This window comes from Otolemur garnettii, unplaced genomic scaffold (genome assembly GCF_000181295.1).
Source record: "Otolemur garnettii isolate 467f Iridium unplaced genomic scaffold, OtoGar3 scaffold00002, whole genome shotgun sequence".
NCBI lineage: Eukaryota > Metazoa > Chordata > Mammalia > Primates > Galagidae > Otolemur > Otolemur garnettii.
Genome location: NW_003852397.1, coordinates 18,128,243 through 18,145,870, shown reverse-complemented (window position 1 = coordinate 18,145,870; position 17,628 = coordinate 18,128,243). Strand labels below are relative to the sequence as shown.

At 39.8% G+C, this 17,628-nt stretch overlaps 1 protein-coding gene across 1 annotated transcript in view; it reads right to left on the bottom strand.

Moving 5' to 3' along the window:
• Positions 1 to 310: 310 nt before the first annotated feature.
• Positions 311 to 17,628, bottom strand: part of CLVS2 (clavesin 2) — a 66,710-nt gene continuing 49,392 nt past the window's right edge. Inside the window, exons 4-6 of the mRNA XM_003781641.1 lie at positions 15,103 to 15,213; positions 8,347 to 8,567; positions 311 to 715 (exon numbers count right to left, since the gene is read on the bottom strand). Of these exons, the coding sequence (XP_003781689.1) occupies positions 628 to 715; positions 8,347 to 8,567; positions 15,103 to 15,213 (420 nt within the window). The 3' untranslated portion in view covers positions 311 to 627. The remainder of the gene's footprint in view (positions 716 to 8,346; positions 8,568 to 15,102; positions 15,214 to 17,628) is intronic.

Sequence of the window (17,628 nt, the reverse complement as noted above, 5' to 3'; positions counted from 1 at the left end):
ACGTGGAAGAGTTCAAGTAAGTATTCGGTTTACCAGCTCATCTGCCATTTCTTGTCTCCAAAGGCCAAGGCCAATTACAGTCACCAAGACACACTTTCTCTGAAATGAAAATCACTAGAGAGGAAATACATTAATCATGATAATTTCCTAGAATCATTTACTTCCCTGTGCCCATTAAAAGTACATTTGAATACTGACACAGTTTCAGAGAAAAACGATGAAACAATCACTATGAGAGCTGAAATATGGCTTCATAGGAAACAGGGCTACGTTGAATTAGCTTTGATTGTTTGTGTGTCTTTTCTGCTAGAGTTCATATCACCGGTATAGACTGTTGAGCCAATCCTTTCCAAATTAAATTACTACCAAAATTTACAAACTTGACATGAAGATTACATTATATTTACAAAGAACTTGGCACTTACAGAATAAATTATTGACTTTTTAAAATCCAGCCCAGGGCACCCATGGTTCAGGCAAATAGGAAAGCCTGATGCCTTATTATATATTATGCTACATTAACATGAATAAGTCGGTTTCCAGCTGATAATTCCTCCACAGTGCTGTCCCTGTTGCTGAAAACCAGAATCTTCCATTTCTAATCCATAAAGGAGTGTGGCGATGTTATTAGTCCAGAGAAAGCAAAGGCTGCAGGTTTTCTTCCTCATTTTTATCCATGCGTTTTAGAACTGTAGGATCCACTACTGACTGGGATCTGGAAAGGATAAAGCCAATGTCAGTGGGTTATTACCAAGTAATCGCCAGCAGATAGTCTCTCCTCTGTGTTTTCTCTGCCATCACTTCTCCCACTAATGTGGAGTAGCTTCCCCTAGCATCAAGAAATTTATGAACTGTGGACGTTGCACATTCAGAGAGAAAACCCCTTATGATAGTGTTTTGTTTCAAAGTAAGCAATCAATCCCCTCTGGCTTCTAAATAGAATAGTGAGCAGCAAAGGAGTCTAAGTAGAAAAAATAGGGTTCAGTTCTGCCTTTCTTAACTGAGCACCATTCTTTTCTTGAGATACCAAGAAATTTCTAGTGCAGGACCAACATTTTCCAATAAACAATTTCCAAATGGAAAAAAATATATTAGAATTTTTTTTTTTGAGACAGAGTCTCACTATGTTGCCCTAAATAGAGTGCTGTAGCATCACAGCTCACAGCAACCTCAAACTTTTGGGCTCAAGTGATCCTCTTGCCTCATCCTCCCAAGTAGCTGGGACTACAGGCACCTGCCACAACGCCCAGCTATTTCTTTGTTGTTGTTGTCATTGTTGTTTAGCTTGCCTGGGCCGGGTTTGAACCCGTCAGCCTCAGTGTATGTTGCCGAGCCGTAACCAGAGAGCTACAGGCACCAAGCCACTGAAATGATTATTATAAGAAACTAAGTAGAAAGGATAGGAGGCTTGATCTCTGTCTTGAAGGAATCCATGAACAAGTTAAACATGAACATGCATTTTCTTTAGCCAACATTTTTATTTTAATGGTGGCATCAATAAAAAAAGAATAACACATGTGATTTTGTTAAGTTTCTCACAAAAACATTTAAATAAAATCAACTCTACTCTTGAACCTTTCGTACAATTGTTAGAGACTTTTAAAAAGCAAAAACAACACTTCATAATTAGGAGAAAACCTAATCTGGAAGCCTGCTTCTCCATGCCTTTGATAGCAGGTGGGAATTATATATTCATTTATCATTAGGAAACAGCATGAGCGTGGAAAGGAGGAAAATCAATGAAACATACTCCCTTTGTGGCAGGAAGCTGCCATCTTAATAGCGATAGCATTAAGGAAGCAGCTGCCCTTTAAAAATTCTCCTCGGTAATGAATTCTTCCCCTGCTGCTGCATGCCAGCCAATTGGCTGTCCGTGGCGGTATGCCTCTTCACAGACCTCATTAACTTTGGAAAAGAAAGACTATAAGCTAAGACACAAGTGCACATGCTAATGAAAAAACAGCAATGGAACTAATTATCAAAGAAAAAAATAATTACAGGATTAACTAATAAATTGATTCCTTCATTTAAATAAACTGAAATTCGTTTCTAAAGAAGGAAGGAAAGGGAGAGCATTAAGAAAAGGAGAGATTCTGTTCCCTAAGTCATGTACACTATTTTATCTCCATGTTAAGTCGGCCTTAGATGCCTCTCTCAGCAAGGGGTGATAACTAATTTGCGTGTGTGTGTGTGTGTGTGTGTGTGTGTGCGCCTTTTCAAGAGAGAAGGAGAAGGAGGAGGAGGAGCAGAAGAACAGAGAGACAGAAGAAAGATCTTGCACCCATTTTAAATGCAGGAATATATATTTGTCCTTTTTTAAGTACACGAGTAAAATACTTTTTAAGAAAGTGGACAATTAGACAAAACACGTAGTAATTAGACCTTTAACATTGTTTCTGGGTAAAACCCAATTAAGAAAATGGGTTTCCCAACACAAATCCTTGTCAAAACAGAAAGAGATTCAGTTAATGTTATTTGCTAAAACATTAACTTAACAACTGGTACCCACTAGATTACTGGCTCCATGAGCAGGGATTTTATCAGTTTCTCTCCTTAATGTAAATATAATGTGCATCAAAATAAAATCTAACAAATAATGCCCATAGTAAGAGAATTTTGGTATTAAGCATTCAAAATGAAGGGTAATGAGGACAATGACGAAAGCAATTCTTTACAAAAAAAAGGAATTCTAAAATTCTCATAAACTTAAATCTACTATATAAATGTTGAGGTATGTCCTGATAATATTCCCTAATACAAGTTTGACGAGTAAGTTCACGAACTGGCCACCATGTGCTTATGTTGGCAGCACTGTACAAACAGCTCGGTAAATTTCACAACCTTGGTATATCAGTGTCTCCCAGTTGTGTTTGTGTCAATGTGTGGCAATGTCTTGCTGAGTGACGTTAATTATTGTGTGGTTTTATGTGCTATCGCAAGAATGTCAGAGCACTGAATCAGAGCACAATACAAACATTAAATTTCTAGTTAAAACTGACATAAATGGAAGTGAAATCAGGGACATGTTAGTCCAACTTTATGGAGATAATGCCATGAGAAAAACAGCAGTGTACAAATGGATCAAAGGGGAGAGAAAGTACCATGCTGAAGCAAGGTCAAAGTGGCCAGGAACGAGCAGAGCTGACAAAAATACTGCAAAAATTCATCGAATTGTGCATCAAAGTTGTCAGCTGACCATGAGAAGCATAGCAGACCATCTAAACATGGATAGAGAAATAGGAAAATCTTAACTTAAAATGTTGGCATGAGAAAGGTGTGTGCAAAAATGGTCCCAAAGGAGCTCACCAATGAACAAAAGCAAAGAGCTCATATAGCCCTGTCCCTGTGGAAGATTTTAGCCAGTAAACAAATAATTAGACTGGAACACTCTCCCTACTCACCAGATCTGGCCCCAGTGACTTTTCTCTTTACCAAAGATAAAAGAAATATTGAAAAGGAGACATTTTGATGACATTCCTGATATCAAGGGTGATACAACCACAGGTCTGATGGCACTTCCAGAAAAAGATTTTCAAAATTGCTTTAAAGTTGTGGATTAGGCACTGGCATCGGTTCACAGCTTCCCAAGAGGAGCACTTCAGCCATAAGATAGGTAGTACTTTTTCTAGGATGAGTTTGTGAACTTTATTGTCCAGCCTTGTACCAAAGCTCTTCCGATAGCAGGAGGTAATTTAAGTGTTTCTATCTGCCATAATATTCTGTTAAAGCCCACATCATACAGATGCATGTGCAAGCATGCACACATTCTTCTAAGCCCATATGTGTCATGAATTTTTTGAAAAAATATTTTTTAATGATATAATGACTTTAGCTAAATATTTTAAGTTACAGTGTATTAGTCAACTTGGGAGGAGTGCCTAGTTGACTTTTATCCTGTGCTACAGATATCAGAACAGTGAGAAGCTGGGCACTGGTTCCCTATGTGCAACAATTCTTCAACAACACAAGAAAGGCCAGGCAGAGACAGACTGTAAGTTTTTGATATTTAGTTGTCCAAGAACACTGCCATTTTAGTCCAGATGTTTTGTTTTTACTCTCTAATAAGAAAGAATAAGATTATTTGTGTAGGATCAAAACTGTTAATGAACTGGTCTGTTCCAGCTGCCGTAGAGAAAGGTTATCTGTTAATAACTCATAATACATCTCAGGGGTCGACACAGTTCCTACTGTCTTTGTGATTAAAAGTTTTTTTTTGGTTTGTTTTTCTGTTGTGAAAACCAGTAATTTCAATTTAGGTATCTGGTACTCATGTATTCATTTATTATGCATCTACAATACTGTGCTATTCTGTAACGTGTAAGAGTCTAGGTTTGGACAGAAGTAGATTCCAATTTCAGTTGCTAGTAATAATTGACTGACTCTCTGGTAAGAAAAGGGAAGGCTATTTAAACTTCCTGAGATTTTGTTCTCTCATTTATAAATGGAAAAAATAACACCAGCATCGTTCAGATAGTTATGAGCATCAGACGTGATAATGCACAAACCCTAGCACAAATTCTGGCATATAAAAAATGGTAATGGTTAAGGAAATAGCTCATGGAATACTACAGCCTGGGTAGACGTATTAGCATTGCCCCTTGTAGTTATGCAACATGTGGAAGCCACTTACCTTTCCTGTGTCTCAGTCTATCAATAAAGTGGGACAGGTACTACCCTATTCATTGGTTTGAGAAGCAACTGAGCCGATATATACAAAACACAAAAATAAGTGTTTTCCATGTGGTAACAATAAAGATTTAATAATATTGAATAAAATATATTCAGTAATCAGAAACTCTTATCACCTTACATAACAACATCAGTGTTACTGCGCATTACAGTTGTCATGTGCCAGCGCCATTGTAAGTACTGAAGATACACAGTAAAAAATACTCCTGAATTCAGAAATACCCACAATCTAATGAACTTTGTGTCTTTTCGCAATGACTACGCTATTACTTCATCCATTGACATCAGAGCACAAAGTTTCCTTCTTAGAGACAAGCTAAATTCATCCAAAGGAATAATTACCCACAGCTCCTTGGTGAAGCAATGATATTATTTCTCTTTCAGTCCAAGAAAAACATAAAATTGCAAAAAGGGCCAAAGGGAGGCAGGGTGGAGGTAACCACAGCAACCTCTCCCCTCCTGGGTGGAGAACTGCCAATCCCTCCCTGACAAAGGGAAAAAGGGAACCAAGTGAAATGAGCACTTTCTCAATATCAATTTTCCAATAAAACTACCAATGCTTTATATGATGCCAAACACACACAATGCATGAGGTCTAAAGTTCTAGTCAGCCCGTGTCAGAGGCAAGAAACGCAGCCACTGATGTGCTATGAGCAATGTGGAGGGAGAAGAATGGCCTAATTATTTGAAGAAGAGGATGAGGGTTCAAAAAGACTTTGAGCCAAATCTAATGGTAGCCATGAAAACACTATGATTGTGGGGGGGAAAGCTAAACACAGAAATAATTAAGAGGTTGGTAAATAAAGAGACTTTCTAGTTCTAGGGAGCCCTCTGCATGTCAGCAATGTGCTTTGCTACCTAAAAATCAGAACAGTGACAACAACAACCAACATCAGAAGCCAGTGAGGTCTACACAGCAGAGCCAGAATTCTGGAGCCCAAGTGCAAATAGTAGTATTAGGGTCAGATGTCATTTATAGTGATTTGTAACATGTGTACCCTGGCAATAGTATTCCATTAGCCATTTCCTTAACCATTACCATTTTCCATATGCCAGAATTTGTGCTGGGGTTTATGCATTATTGCATCTGATGCTCATTAATATACTGCAGTTAATGGGGGCCGCTGACAGACGGCAGAACACTCCTTCACTCGTTTAACTGGTGTTCAGGGAGCACCCTCTGTGTGTCAGGACCTTCTCTAGCACTGGAGATTCAGAGGAGAACAGGACAGACAAAATCCCTATGGTCTCTTTGAAGCTTACATGAAGAGATGGGGTGCAGATAGAATATTCAATAAAGTCAATTATTTCACTGATTGAAGAAAATAAAGGATTGACAGAGAGTGACCACAATGACTAAGCAATATAGCTAAACAGAATGTGAGTGATAGAGATGAAAGACTCTCCGGGGAGCTGACCTTTGATCGGGATGAGCCATTGAAGATAAAGGAAAAGAGCTCTCCAGGGCACAGGTGACACGGAGAAAAGCCCCCAGATACGAAGAGGCTGGAGAGGCCGGAAGGAACAAAGAGGAGGCTATTGTGATCTAACAGGTAGGGGAGGAGGGAGATGGTGGGGTCACCTAGGGAGCGAGGGAGGCAGGGTCAGATCAGGTAGCAATGAAGCCATGATAAGGAGTTGATTTTATTCACTGTAAAATCTGTGGTTCTTTAAAAATGTAAGGCAAAGATCTAAAATCATCTTCTTTATATTTTTAGAAGGTTTTTGAATTGCCATGTGGATGATAAATGGGGTGCAGGGGAGGAAGTAGGGCTGGAGACTACAAGAGTAGTTAAGGGATTTGGGGAGCAGGTGCAGTGAGCAGGATGTGGGTGTCCGTCGTGCAGAAAGGTTGTAGAGTTTATGAAGACAACTGTTGCTTACATGATTGGACCATGTGAGTGAACACCACCACAGGAGGAATAGCTGAAGGAAGAGACCCTTATTAGATGGACATGGAGGACAGCTGTCCCCAAATCCTTACGTAGCTTAGTTCCAGAGTGAGGGAGCTCTGTGCTGTACAATCAGGAAGAGGAGACAAGCTTTATTTCAACAATATGAAAGACCTCATGGTGTAGAAACTTGTTCTACCACACGTAGACTATTCAATATCAAGAATACAATTGAGGATACAACCCTGTTAACAGGGTTGCTGTGAGAATTAAATTAATATTTAAAAAAAGGCACAAAGCAAGGACCTAATTTGTGATAAGTGCATAGTAAATGATAGATGATACCAACTATTACTAGGATTATTATTTTATTGGAGGGAAGCTATTCTTGGGTAACTGCTCTTAACCTTTTTTTTTTTCTTTGTAGAGATAGGGCCTCACTTTAATTGTCCTTGGTAGAGTGCTGTGGCATCACAGCTCACAGCAACCTCCAGCTCTTGGGCTTAGGCAATTCTCTTGCCTCAGCCTGCCAAGCAGGTGGGACTACAGGTGCCCACCACAATGCCCAGCTATTTTTTTTTTTTTTTTGCCCAGGTTTGAACCTGCCACCCTGAGTATATGGGGCTGGCGCCCTACCCACTGAACCACTGGCAACACCTGCTAGTAACCATTTTTATTTTGGTACACTTTTTGAGAATTTGATGAAATGTATGCCTTCTCTTCAGAAAATGCTCAAACTATATACAGTGCATTCATGCACATTCACACAAGATTTTGCACACAAGGTTCATCACTTCACAAAATCCTTTGAGAGCCCATCCATGAATCTGTTAGGTTAGGAGGGAGGGGATCTCAAGAAGCTCTGTTCTGAGAGAAAGAAGTTAAGCCTAAAGTTTAAATATAAGCTCACCGACTAGCAAAAACCATTTCTCTACAATATTTTGCAGAAGGGATAGTTAGACCTTTAGACAAAGACTTGGCAGAGATATTGGACTGTGACCATGAAGTTTTGACCATGGTGTTTTTCAAATGAAGTGTGTGTGTGTGTTGATTGCTTTCTTCAAAAGGAGTCTTACGGATGTAAGAGCTTATAGATAGAAGAGCTGCTCTCATCACAGTAGAAATGGATGCTCTTCTTACCCCACTGCTCGGCGTGAGGCACTCCATCAAAACCTTTGGCTCCTGGGGGTACAGTCAGAAAACCCTGACTTCTAAGGGTCCTGCTAGATTCCTAATCTGGAAAAATGCTAAATTGAGTTTATATCCAATGACTTTATCTTTTTCTTAAGTGACAAATAATTGGGTCACAGATTTATGGAGCACAATGTGGTGCACAAATATGTACATTATCACTTCTGTGTGGAATCTAAAATAGTTAAACTCAGAACTACAGACTAGAATGCTGGCTACCACACAGTGGATCACAGGGTGGGAAGATGGGAGGGGCGGAGATATTGGTCAAAAGGTACAAAGTTTCAGTTAGAGCGGAGAGTCCTGGAGATCTATGGCACAGCAGAGTGGCCACAGTTAACAACGTATTGTATATCTGAAAACTGTTTGGTAGATTTTAAATGTCCTCACTATGAAAAAATAAGAATGACTTTATCTTTGATTCAAATTTCCTAGACATCCAATCACGGTGACATGAAAGGCTTTAAAATTTCATGGAAAAAAATATACAGAAAAATACCAAACCTTGGAGGCTGACTCAGGATGCCTCCCTGACCCTGGCTGCAGCCCACTTCCCCACCCTCCTCTAGCTTACCTCTTCATGGACTTGGGGGAGAGTTCCTTTTCTACTTCCTTCACAGGCACGCTGTAGGAGTCCACGTTGTATTCGCTGTCATCATCATACTCATGGTCTAACAGTGTTCTCGCCCATGTCCCCATGTCGTAAGGGGGCAGCATGCCTCCAAACTCAGAGGGCAGAATCTCAGGATGAATTAGTTGGTGTAGACTGTTCAAGTTGTTGCCATGCAAAAATATCTATACATGCACGAAGAGGGGAGGGAAGGAAACACACAGAGGAAACTTAATACCATCGACGTGTTGGGAAGAGAAAAGAGACGAGGGGGAGCAAACACAAGAGTTGTCCATATATGTTAAGATTTTTAAGACCTCAACCACTCAGTGAAACGGGGTGGGGGGCTGGTACTTTTATCCTAATATTAAATGTAATAATGATGAGGTTCGGAAATCTTCAGTAGTTTCTGTAAGGCCAGATAGGTATTGGGTTAAAGAGCCGGGACCACAAATTTGGTTTCCTGCTACGTAGCCAGGGGCATGAGCCGAGTAAGACCATGCATGCTGATGGGTACATCATCCTGGTGTCAGCTGTGCAAACTCCATGATGTGCATAGTAAACTCTGTGAAGAAAACAGGCCCTTCTCAGAAGGGCCTCATCAATCACCGAGATACGACACCCCAAAGCTGTCACCAGCATGACTTTCTCTTTATCACCAATAAAAATAAGAATACTACAACCTCTAAATTACCATTTTATGACACAGAATGGGCGATGTAAATAAAAGAAGTCAATTAGCATCATTACGATGAAAGGCTGAGTGAGGTTCCTGTCCCAAGGGACATTAAGTTCTGTCATGTTGCCAGCACCTCCTCGACTAAAGATTTCCATACTTCTTGTCCAAATAGAAAAGAAGGAATGGATTGAAAATGTAAAGCTGTATGTCTACATTAATCATGGGTAGGACCATCGACGCAGAGCTTTTTTCCAAAACTGGAGAAATGGTCAAGGCCCGTTCTCAAGTTTCGGTTCTTCATAAATTATGGACCACCTTTCCTCTTCGTTCATTTCAACCTCAAAGCTGCAGGTCAACCTTCTACACTACAGCATTGTCACCTCGTGTAAACTGGCATAATATTTACTTAAAGATCGTAGTTCAGAAGTAACTTAAAAATAACTGCACTCTCCAGGCTGAAGACGAGTAGGCTAACACATTCATATTTGCTTTCTATATCTTTAGAATCCACTAAAGTAAATATATAGGAAAACAAAGATTCTGTTGGAACATCAATTAAGATTAGAGGATGGCCATCACCAATTAAGAGTATTTTCAACAAATTATGGAAGAGTAAATGCAGATAACAGCACGTCACTGGCTCCAAAAGGCAGAGCAAATGGCTGCCTGAAATATGTAACACACAGAACAACAGGTGAATTTCAGCTTTCCACCTTCCCACTCCTGTCTGAGAACACAACAGCCAGTATTTATGTCCAGGAAAACACACACACGCCTGGGTTATTCTCATCAGCAATGGAAAAAAAAAAAAAAATCCCTGGGAAAGTTAAGTGCTGACATCTGAAACTTTTATTTTTTAAGGTATATAATCCTTCTTTATGTAAGAACGCTTCTCCTTCAAGTCGTGTCAGAGTTATGGCAATGAATCTTTGAGCAGCGAATGTAATCCGAGTGCACTGCCGCTTCCTCACTCTTCTCTAACACTCTGTTACCTCCTCCCTCGGCATCACTTCTAGCTTTGGCCCTGCTTCCACTTTCACTGAGAAAATGGGACAACCAGATGACATCAACCCACCCACGAACATCTGCGTCCGTGTGTTTGCCTTCGCTGCTGTCAGTACAATGCGAGGATAACCCCTGCCGAGGCCAGCCTCTCCACCCGCACACTGGAAGGCATCTTCTCTCCTCTGCTCGTCCGCATTTCTCGACAATTCTCTCCTGTCTCTCTCACATCATCAAATCTCCTCTCTCCACTGGATCTTTCCCATCAGAGTGCAAACCATGCTGATTTCACCAACCTCGTGCAGACCCAGAAAACCCTGCTTGACCCTGCTTCCACCTCCAGTTGGTATCCTGTTTCTCTCCTCTCCTCCACAGGAACACTCACTGCAGAAGCTGTCTGTGTGCACTGTCCAAACGCTCTTTCCTCATTGTTCCTAAATCGAATCTAAACAACCTCTGTCTCCCACCACTGCATGAAAACAGCTCTCGTCAGGATCCTACTTATTGCTAAACTCCTTGTCCAATTCTCAGTCCTACTTATCTAGAACTCTCAGTAGTACAGGCTGTAGATGATTCTTCTCAATGAAACACTTTTTTCCAGTATCTTTTGCTTTCTGCTTCCCTTCCTAGATATTTTTTCTGGTCTATTTTGCTGATAACCCCAACAGCTTAACATTGGAGAACTTCTGGTCTCGGTTCTATTCTGTACTCATTTGGGTGACTTTCATTTGTTTTATTGCATTCTGTCAGTAGCTTTAAAATACTGTCCATACTACATATCTCAAATCCAGGTCTCTACCTTAAACTCCATATTTATTTTTTTTGGGGGGGATATATTATTATAAAGGGCAATTGCAAACATATTTCACTTATAAATGAGGATGCAATATCCTAAAGAACATATTAACAAGTTGAATTAAAAATTATTGTTCAAATAACGTACTTTGGTCAAAATTAAACTCCCTATTTGTATTTCCCCACTTTACTTAACATCTCCCCTTAAATGTTCCATGGACATCTCAAATTCAACATGCCCCAAATTTTTGAGCTTCTTCTGAGCTCACAATCTTCTCTCTAAATCCACTTCTCCCTATTTCCAGCCTCAGTTAATGGTATGACTATTCTTCCAGTTTCCCAGACCAAACTTTCTGCTCATCCTTTCCTCCTCTCATCATCTAAGTTGACAGTAAATCCTTCTAGCACCATCTTTAAAATGCATCCTGAAAACAATCCCTCTGATAGACCCCTGCCCTAGAACCCCAACACGAGCTTCTCCCCTTTAAGCTGTGTTCCTGCCCGAGCCTCTGACTGCTCTCTGCTTCTTCACTTCTGCCTATGCTTCATTGTTGACGTAACAGTCAGAACGATAATGTCACAATAGGTCAGATCATCTCCTTCTATTCACAATTCCCCATTTACTTTTTGAGATAGAGTCTCACTTTGTCACTCTCAGTACAGTGCTATGGCATCACAGCTTACAGCAATCTCAAACTCCTGCGCTTAAGCAGTCCACCTGCCTGGGCCTCCCAGAGTGGTAAGACTCCAGGCATGAGCCACAGTGCCCAGCCTTGACTTCTTTTTTTCTCTTAGGAGAAACCCTATGGGGCCTCCCAAGGACGACTTCTATGAACGCGTCTCCCCCTCTTCACTCTTCATTCAAACACACTCTGCATGTGCTTGTCTCAGTACATGGATAAAGGCTTTTTCTTCCCCCTGGAGATTTCTGCCTTCCAAATGTCCCCACACTTTGTTGACCCCCACATTCTGCCAACCTTTGCTTACAGTCCCCTGCTCGGGAAGACTTCCCTGATGAGCTTCTTTACCGTCTGCCCACCCTGGAAAGCCCTAACATGCTAACTGCTCACCTCCCACCTTCTAGTACCTTACACAGTTAAGCTATGCACAGATTGCCTTGACCGTTCATAAAACACAATATCATTGTTTCCCCAAGGCCAAGATTTGTTTTTAAAAAAAAACAAACATATATTATATGATGATGCTGTCTTAGACCTCTTGGTTGGGAATTGCCCTCTGGGCTGGGTAATAAAGATGCATTGCAATTGTCCAACTGTTAAGCTTTTGGTTTTATATTTTTCTGCATTTTGACTAGTTCTGTGTGTGGCAGCATCATTTACTGACGGTTTACTGTTCATTTTTTATCCTTATATTTTATATCTTCTTCTGTTTCTTGCAAGAAATCTGGTGCTGTGGGCTCTTTTGCCTCTGACTCTTTTGCATAATTCTAAGAATTATCCTGCATAATACTTCCATTTTTTATCTTATTCTTCTACCCTGTGTCATTAAAGAGATTATGCTGGGTAATCTGCAATGGAAAGAAAGAGGATCAAATACTTTTGAGAATTAGCACGCTGTAGAAGAGAAAGTCCATGATACTGGTAAAGAGGAAGAAATTTGTGCCAATTAGTAGGGAAACCTGTTTTTCCAACAGCTCTCAGTAAGTAGTAAGACCACAACCATGGACTCACTGACAATGCACTAGAGTGGAGGTTCTTTGGAGTTTTAGCTGCAATAAATATGCTTATTTTTCACAGGCAACTTGGGAGCAGAAGACTTTAATTCAAGGAACTAATACTATTTTGAACAATGAGGATATGAGAAGTGGCCATGAGGGACGGGAAGATTGGCTTTGCATGAAACTTTCCAGACACTGCAGAGACTTTGTGGACAAGGGCCCATTATAATACTACCTAAGATGGATATCCCTACCAGCTCATAATATTAACGATTAAAAATCAGATTTAATTTAAGAAAATGAGGAACCAGATGTTTCTTTCACACTTAAGTTTGTGGAAAAAGAACCACAAGTGCTCCTCAGGTTTTCTTTTACCAGTTTCTTAGAACACAGGCTTAAACATCGGAGGTACAAGGTGTCTGAGTACCACCGTGCTGCTGAGTCACCTGGAGTAACAGTGAGTGTCTAATAGTTTTGCATTGTGTATTGATTATGTAAGGAGAAATTAAAAGCATTTTAACCTGTACCCATTTTTTCATATGAAAATTTCCAAGTCATATAATTTTAATTAAAACAGTAAAGTTCAGATACCTGTCTTAGACCTAGCGTAATGCTAGCAATGCACTCTCTTAGGCTTTATCAAAATAGTCCAAACCCATCACAAAACCTGCAGGCCTAGTGCACTCTTTGTTTTCTAGACTTGAACTTCTTCAGTCCTTTCCAGCAGAGTAGAATCAGGTGCAAATCACCGTGTATACACTACCCTTCAAGGGTTTTTGATTTCTCTCTGCCTGAAGGCCCAGATCCCTACAGTGGTACAGGAGGCCTTGTGGGATGTAGGAAGCCCTAGTTCCTCCTAACCCACCCCCAGCTCCCTGCCCCACAACTCACCATACTCCAAGCTTTTCTGCCTTCTTCTGCTTAACCAGGCCTAGGAGGGTTTCTACCTACACACATTTGTGTTGGCTGCTGCTTCCTCTACCTGAAACCTTCTTTCCCATAAATCCACATATCCAGCTCCACTATCTACTGGCTGTGATTCACAGCAAACTGGTCAACCTTCTGAGCTTATTTCCCCATCTATATAATGAGAAAAGTAACAATACGTACCCTAAAGCACTGTTGTAAATATTAAATGAGTTAACCTATGTAAAGTACCAGAGAACAGCGTGTGGCATTGAGTGAACACCATGGAAGCATTTGCTGGTGTAATTTGTACTAAAAGCCCCAGCAGGTTCTCTGGATCACCTGATCACCCCTTTATGGAACAAAGCTTGATAGCTTTTGTGAGGCACTTCTGTACACTTTCTGAATTCTAAAATATGAATTAATTTGATTCTTGATGATAGAATAATTCTGAATGCAAATTATAATTGTTTATAGAACGCTCCCTCCTGAACTATGAAACATTTCAACAAAGTCATTCACAGTCACCCTATGCTCATGAATGTTTGGTTTCTGCTCCTTCCCGCAGACAACGAGGCCTCTGCAACATGGAGAAACCTGAAGGGCCTTCTAGGTCACCGAGAAAGAGGCCTAGAATTATCTTCCATGGGGATTTAGAAGTAAGCATATTTTACTGTGGAATTAATCATTTGAAAATTGGGTATGGCATGAAGAGGTAAAATAGTTCTAAATGTAGAGATGGAATATTTGAGTTCCTATGTTAGCCCTAAAATTTTTCTGCTGTGTACATATGAGTATGCAGGTAACTTGCCCATTTTAAAACTCACCTTTCTTAGCTCTGAAATAGGAGATAATGCTTATAAATTTCCTTTTCAGAGCTACTGTGAGAATTAAATGAAATAACATAAATTAAGATGTGTTTTTTATTTTTATTTTATTTTTTATTTTTTCAGACACAGTCTTACTCTGTCACCCTGAGTAGAGTGCTGTCGCATCACAGCTCACAGAAACCCCAAACTGTTGGACTCAAGTGATCCTCCTGCCTCAGCCTCCTGAACAGCTAGGACTATAGGTGCCCATCACAACGCCCAGCTAGTTTTTCTATTTTTAGTAAAGATGAGTCTCCTTCTTGCTCAGGCTGGTCTTCAACTCCTAAGCTCAAGCTCTCTACTCACTCGCACTCCCAGAGAGCTAGAATTACAGGCCCCCACTTCAGGCTGAGATGTTTTGTTTTTAAATGACAACTGCAGCCCTCTGCTGCATGGTGGCTCTCGCCACATATTCGAAAATAACATCATCACCATATAAAATTATAACCTTTGTTTAGACTTTGACTTGACTTACACATTTCCACAGCATTATACTAACATGACCTAGAATATTTTTTTTGAGGCTTTAACATATATATAATGAATATGCTAAAATGTACTCCCCTTTTCTGAGAAGGTTAGAAGAGCGAATGTTTAAATGTTTCTTTCAGATACGTTGTTCAGAATTAATCACGAGGTCACTAAAAATTTTAGAATGTCTTTCATGTTGAATGTTTATACTCAATAGAGAAGTAGGATTCACTACAGCCAAGATGATATACACACTGTACAGCATAATTCACTGAACGAGGGAGAAGAACGGATTAAAAAAAAAAAAAACAAAGAAATACCCTTTTCCGAGTCTTCTCCTTAAGGAAAGGCCGGATCACGGTGTACAGGGCATGGATATACCACGGCTGATTAACAAAGTGAATTCCTCCGAATCGTGCTGGAAAACTATCCTAGAATAATATGGAAAAAACCAAATGTCAAAACATGCTTTAATAGACTAAGAAGGTTTGGGGAATGTTACACGGTATAACAATTTGTCCTTCCATACACTTAACTGAGATTATCTGCACAACTAAGGAGGAGGAAGAAGACAGAATCTTACCATGTTAAGCACTGCAAATTTCATACAGTAACTGAAGCATGTGTGTAATAAAGCAAATCCTTCCCAAGGTCAAGGTTACTGATAAGTATTGAGGAGAGTTGTATTTTAAGCCTGTAAACTGGTAATAGTCATCATAAGCCAAGGAACAAAAATAAGTTACCAGACATTTGTCAAATAAGAAATTTATGTTGAATAAATGTTTATAAAATTACCACATTTATATTAAAATATGCTTAAGTTAAACCATTTTATTAAATTCCAATATAGTCATCTGTAATGTCAGCAACGTCAGGTATTAAAACTCCCTTTATTTTCTCTTTACCTTATTATTTTGTCAACTTTTTAAATAAACAGTCTCCCTTCCTTATTTTAACTCTCAAAAGGGCAACATGCCTCGGTAAAATAAGAACATGGAATGGCATTGTAAGAAATCTTGGAGTATATTTTGTTAGTTAATGAAAACCAAATGGTAAGGGTAACCCCTGAGCTTACCCCGCAGAAGACAACTGGAACTATCGTGCTATCAGTCTCCTCTTCAGCAAGAGCTCACCTTGTGTCATCTCTCCATCTGGAGTGATGCCGAGAGGGAGTTTTTTCCTATCTGTGATTAAATAAGCACTTGCCTAGCCTATTTCAAAACAGGAAGGAATCCTTCAGCCAAATGAACGGCAACATTTGACAGTGAACTTGAGTATGCTAAGTAAACAGACCTGATTCCTGCTACTCGTTCAAAATTACACATTGAACTGACTACAAAGGTCTGGGGGAAAAAGCGCCACACTAGAAATGTTTCTCCCGCGGCATGGTAATACTTGGCAGTCCTCTGGACTCTGCGCAGAGCATGAGCAAGAGTAAGAGAAAAATAAAGGAGCTAAAATAATTGTAGTGTGTTTTTTTATTATTTAAATGTTCTCTTGAACAAGAGGTCTGGGAAAAGGGGAAAAAAAAAAAACATGCATGGCATAACCCCATTAAAATATTTGATTTTCTTGTGGGACACTTGTGAGCATCAGTAAATTAGTATTTTTGCATATTGATTTTCAGAGTTGCCGAACATTATTTTGCAAAGGAATTTTTATCTCTGAGAACAGAATACTATACTACAACAGTCCTTGAAGAAATAGGATAGCTGAAGGTAAAACTTGATCTTTCACTCCAGTGTCTTATTTCTTTTATAAATATGGAGTTTTCATTCAAGCAGTTCTTAAAAATAATAAAAATGAATCAGACAGAAATGCAGACATAGTAGGTTTTTATGTTATGAAATTTTATACATACAAAGAAGATAAACAATTTGCATATAAGCAAAGAGAAAACTGAGACAAGCACCCAGGCACTGTATTATTATTATCATTACAGTTATTATTTTTCCACCTGGATATGAAAGTGACAGAGAGCTTCCTCCAGGGTTTGCTGTCCAGCAGGAGTTCTCTGAGCACAACCCTTCCCTAAGGATGCAGGGCCTGGGGGAGCACAGAGTCTCAATCACTTCCACTCCCCTACTTGCCCTCAATGTGCACAAGCCTCGTCTCTGCTCCTGAACACCCCACACCCAGGCAGACAATATTCCTTAAAGGTCTAGGTTCCCACAGCTAACATGTGCCACCAGAGCTGCCAGCCTTCACCCACTCTCTGGATGCTTTCCTTTAGATTCCTGTGTGTGCTTGACTCAGAGGTCTTGTCTCATATTCCTGAGAGCTCAGCAATGCACCTGGAAACATTTTGTGGTGATTGAGCCAACATCTTCATACATCATGGCCAGAAGATCTGTAAGAAATTTTAACCTGCTGTACTGCCTGAAGCAGAACTATTTAATATGTTCTAAAACATATTCCTGGACAAGCGTTTGATCTTTAGAACAAAACTGAATGAACTCCAGCCATCACAGTTATTAAGCTGGAAGTCTTAATTCAAGTGATTCTTAAACCTTGAGAATGGTAGCAGGCTGTGTGTCTTCCCTCCTGAAAGAATGAACATCCACACACATACAAATACACTTGCACATGATGCCGTGGCTTTCTTGGACACATCTTTAAATATAGAAGGTGCCAAAAACATGTATACACATTTTAAGAAAGGAGAAAACTGTATTAAAATTGTAAAACTCAGTATGTATCAATAACAAAAGATGAATACAAGTTATATTTGAGCATCTTTTGTAACTGCAGAAGTCAAATGTGACTTGAGTATCACAATTTCGATACAGTTTTTCTTCTCTTTTCTTAAAGGTGCATAATTTTTGTGGCATGCTCTGTACACACTG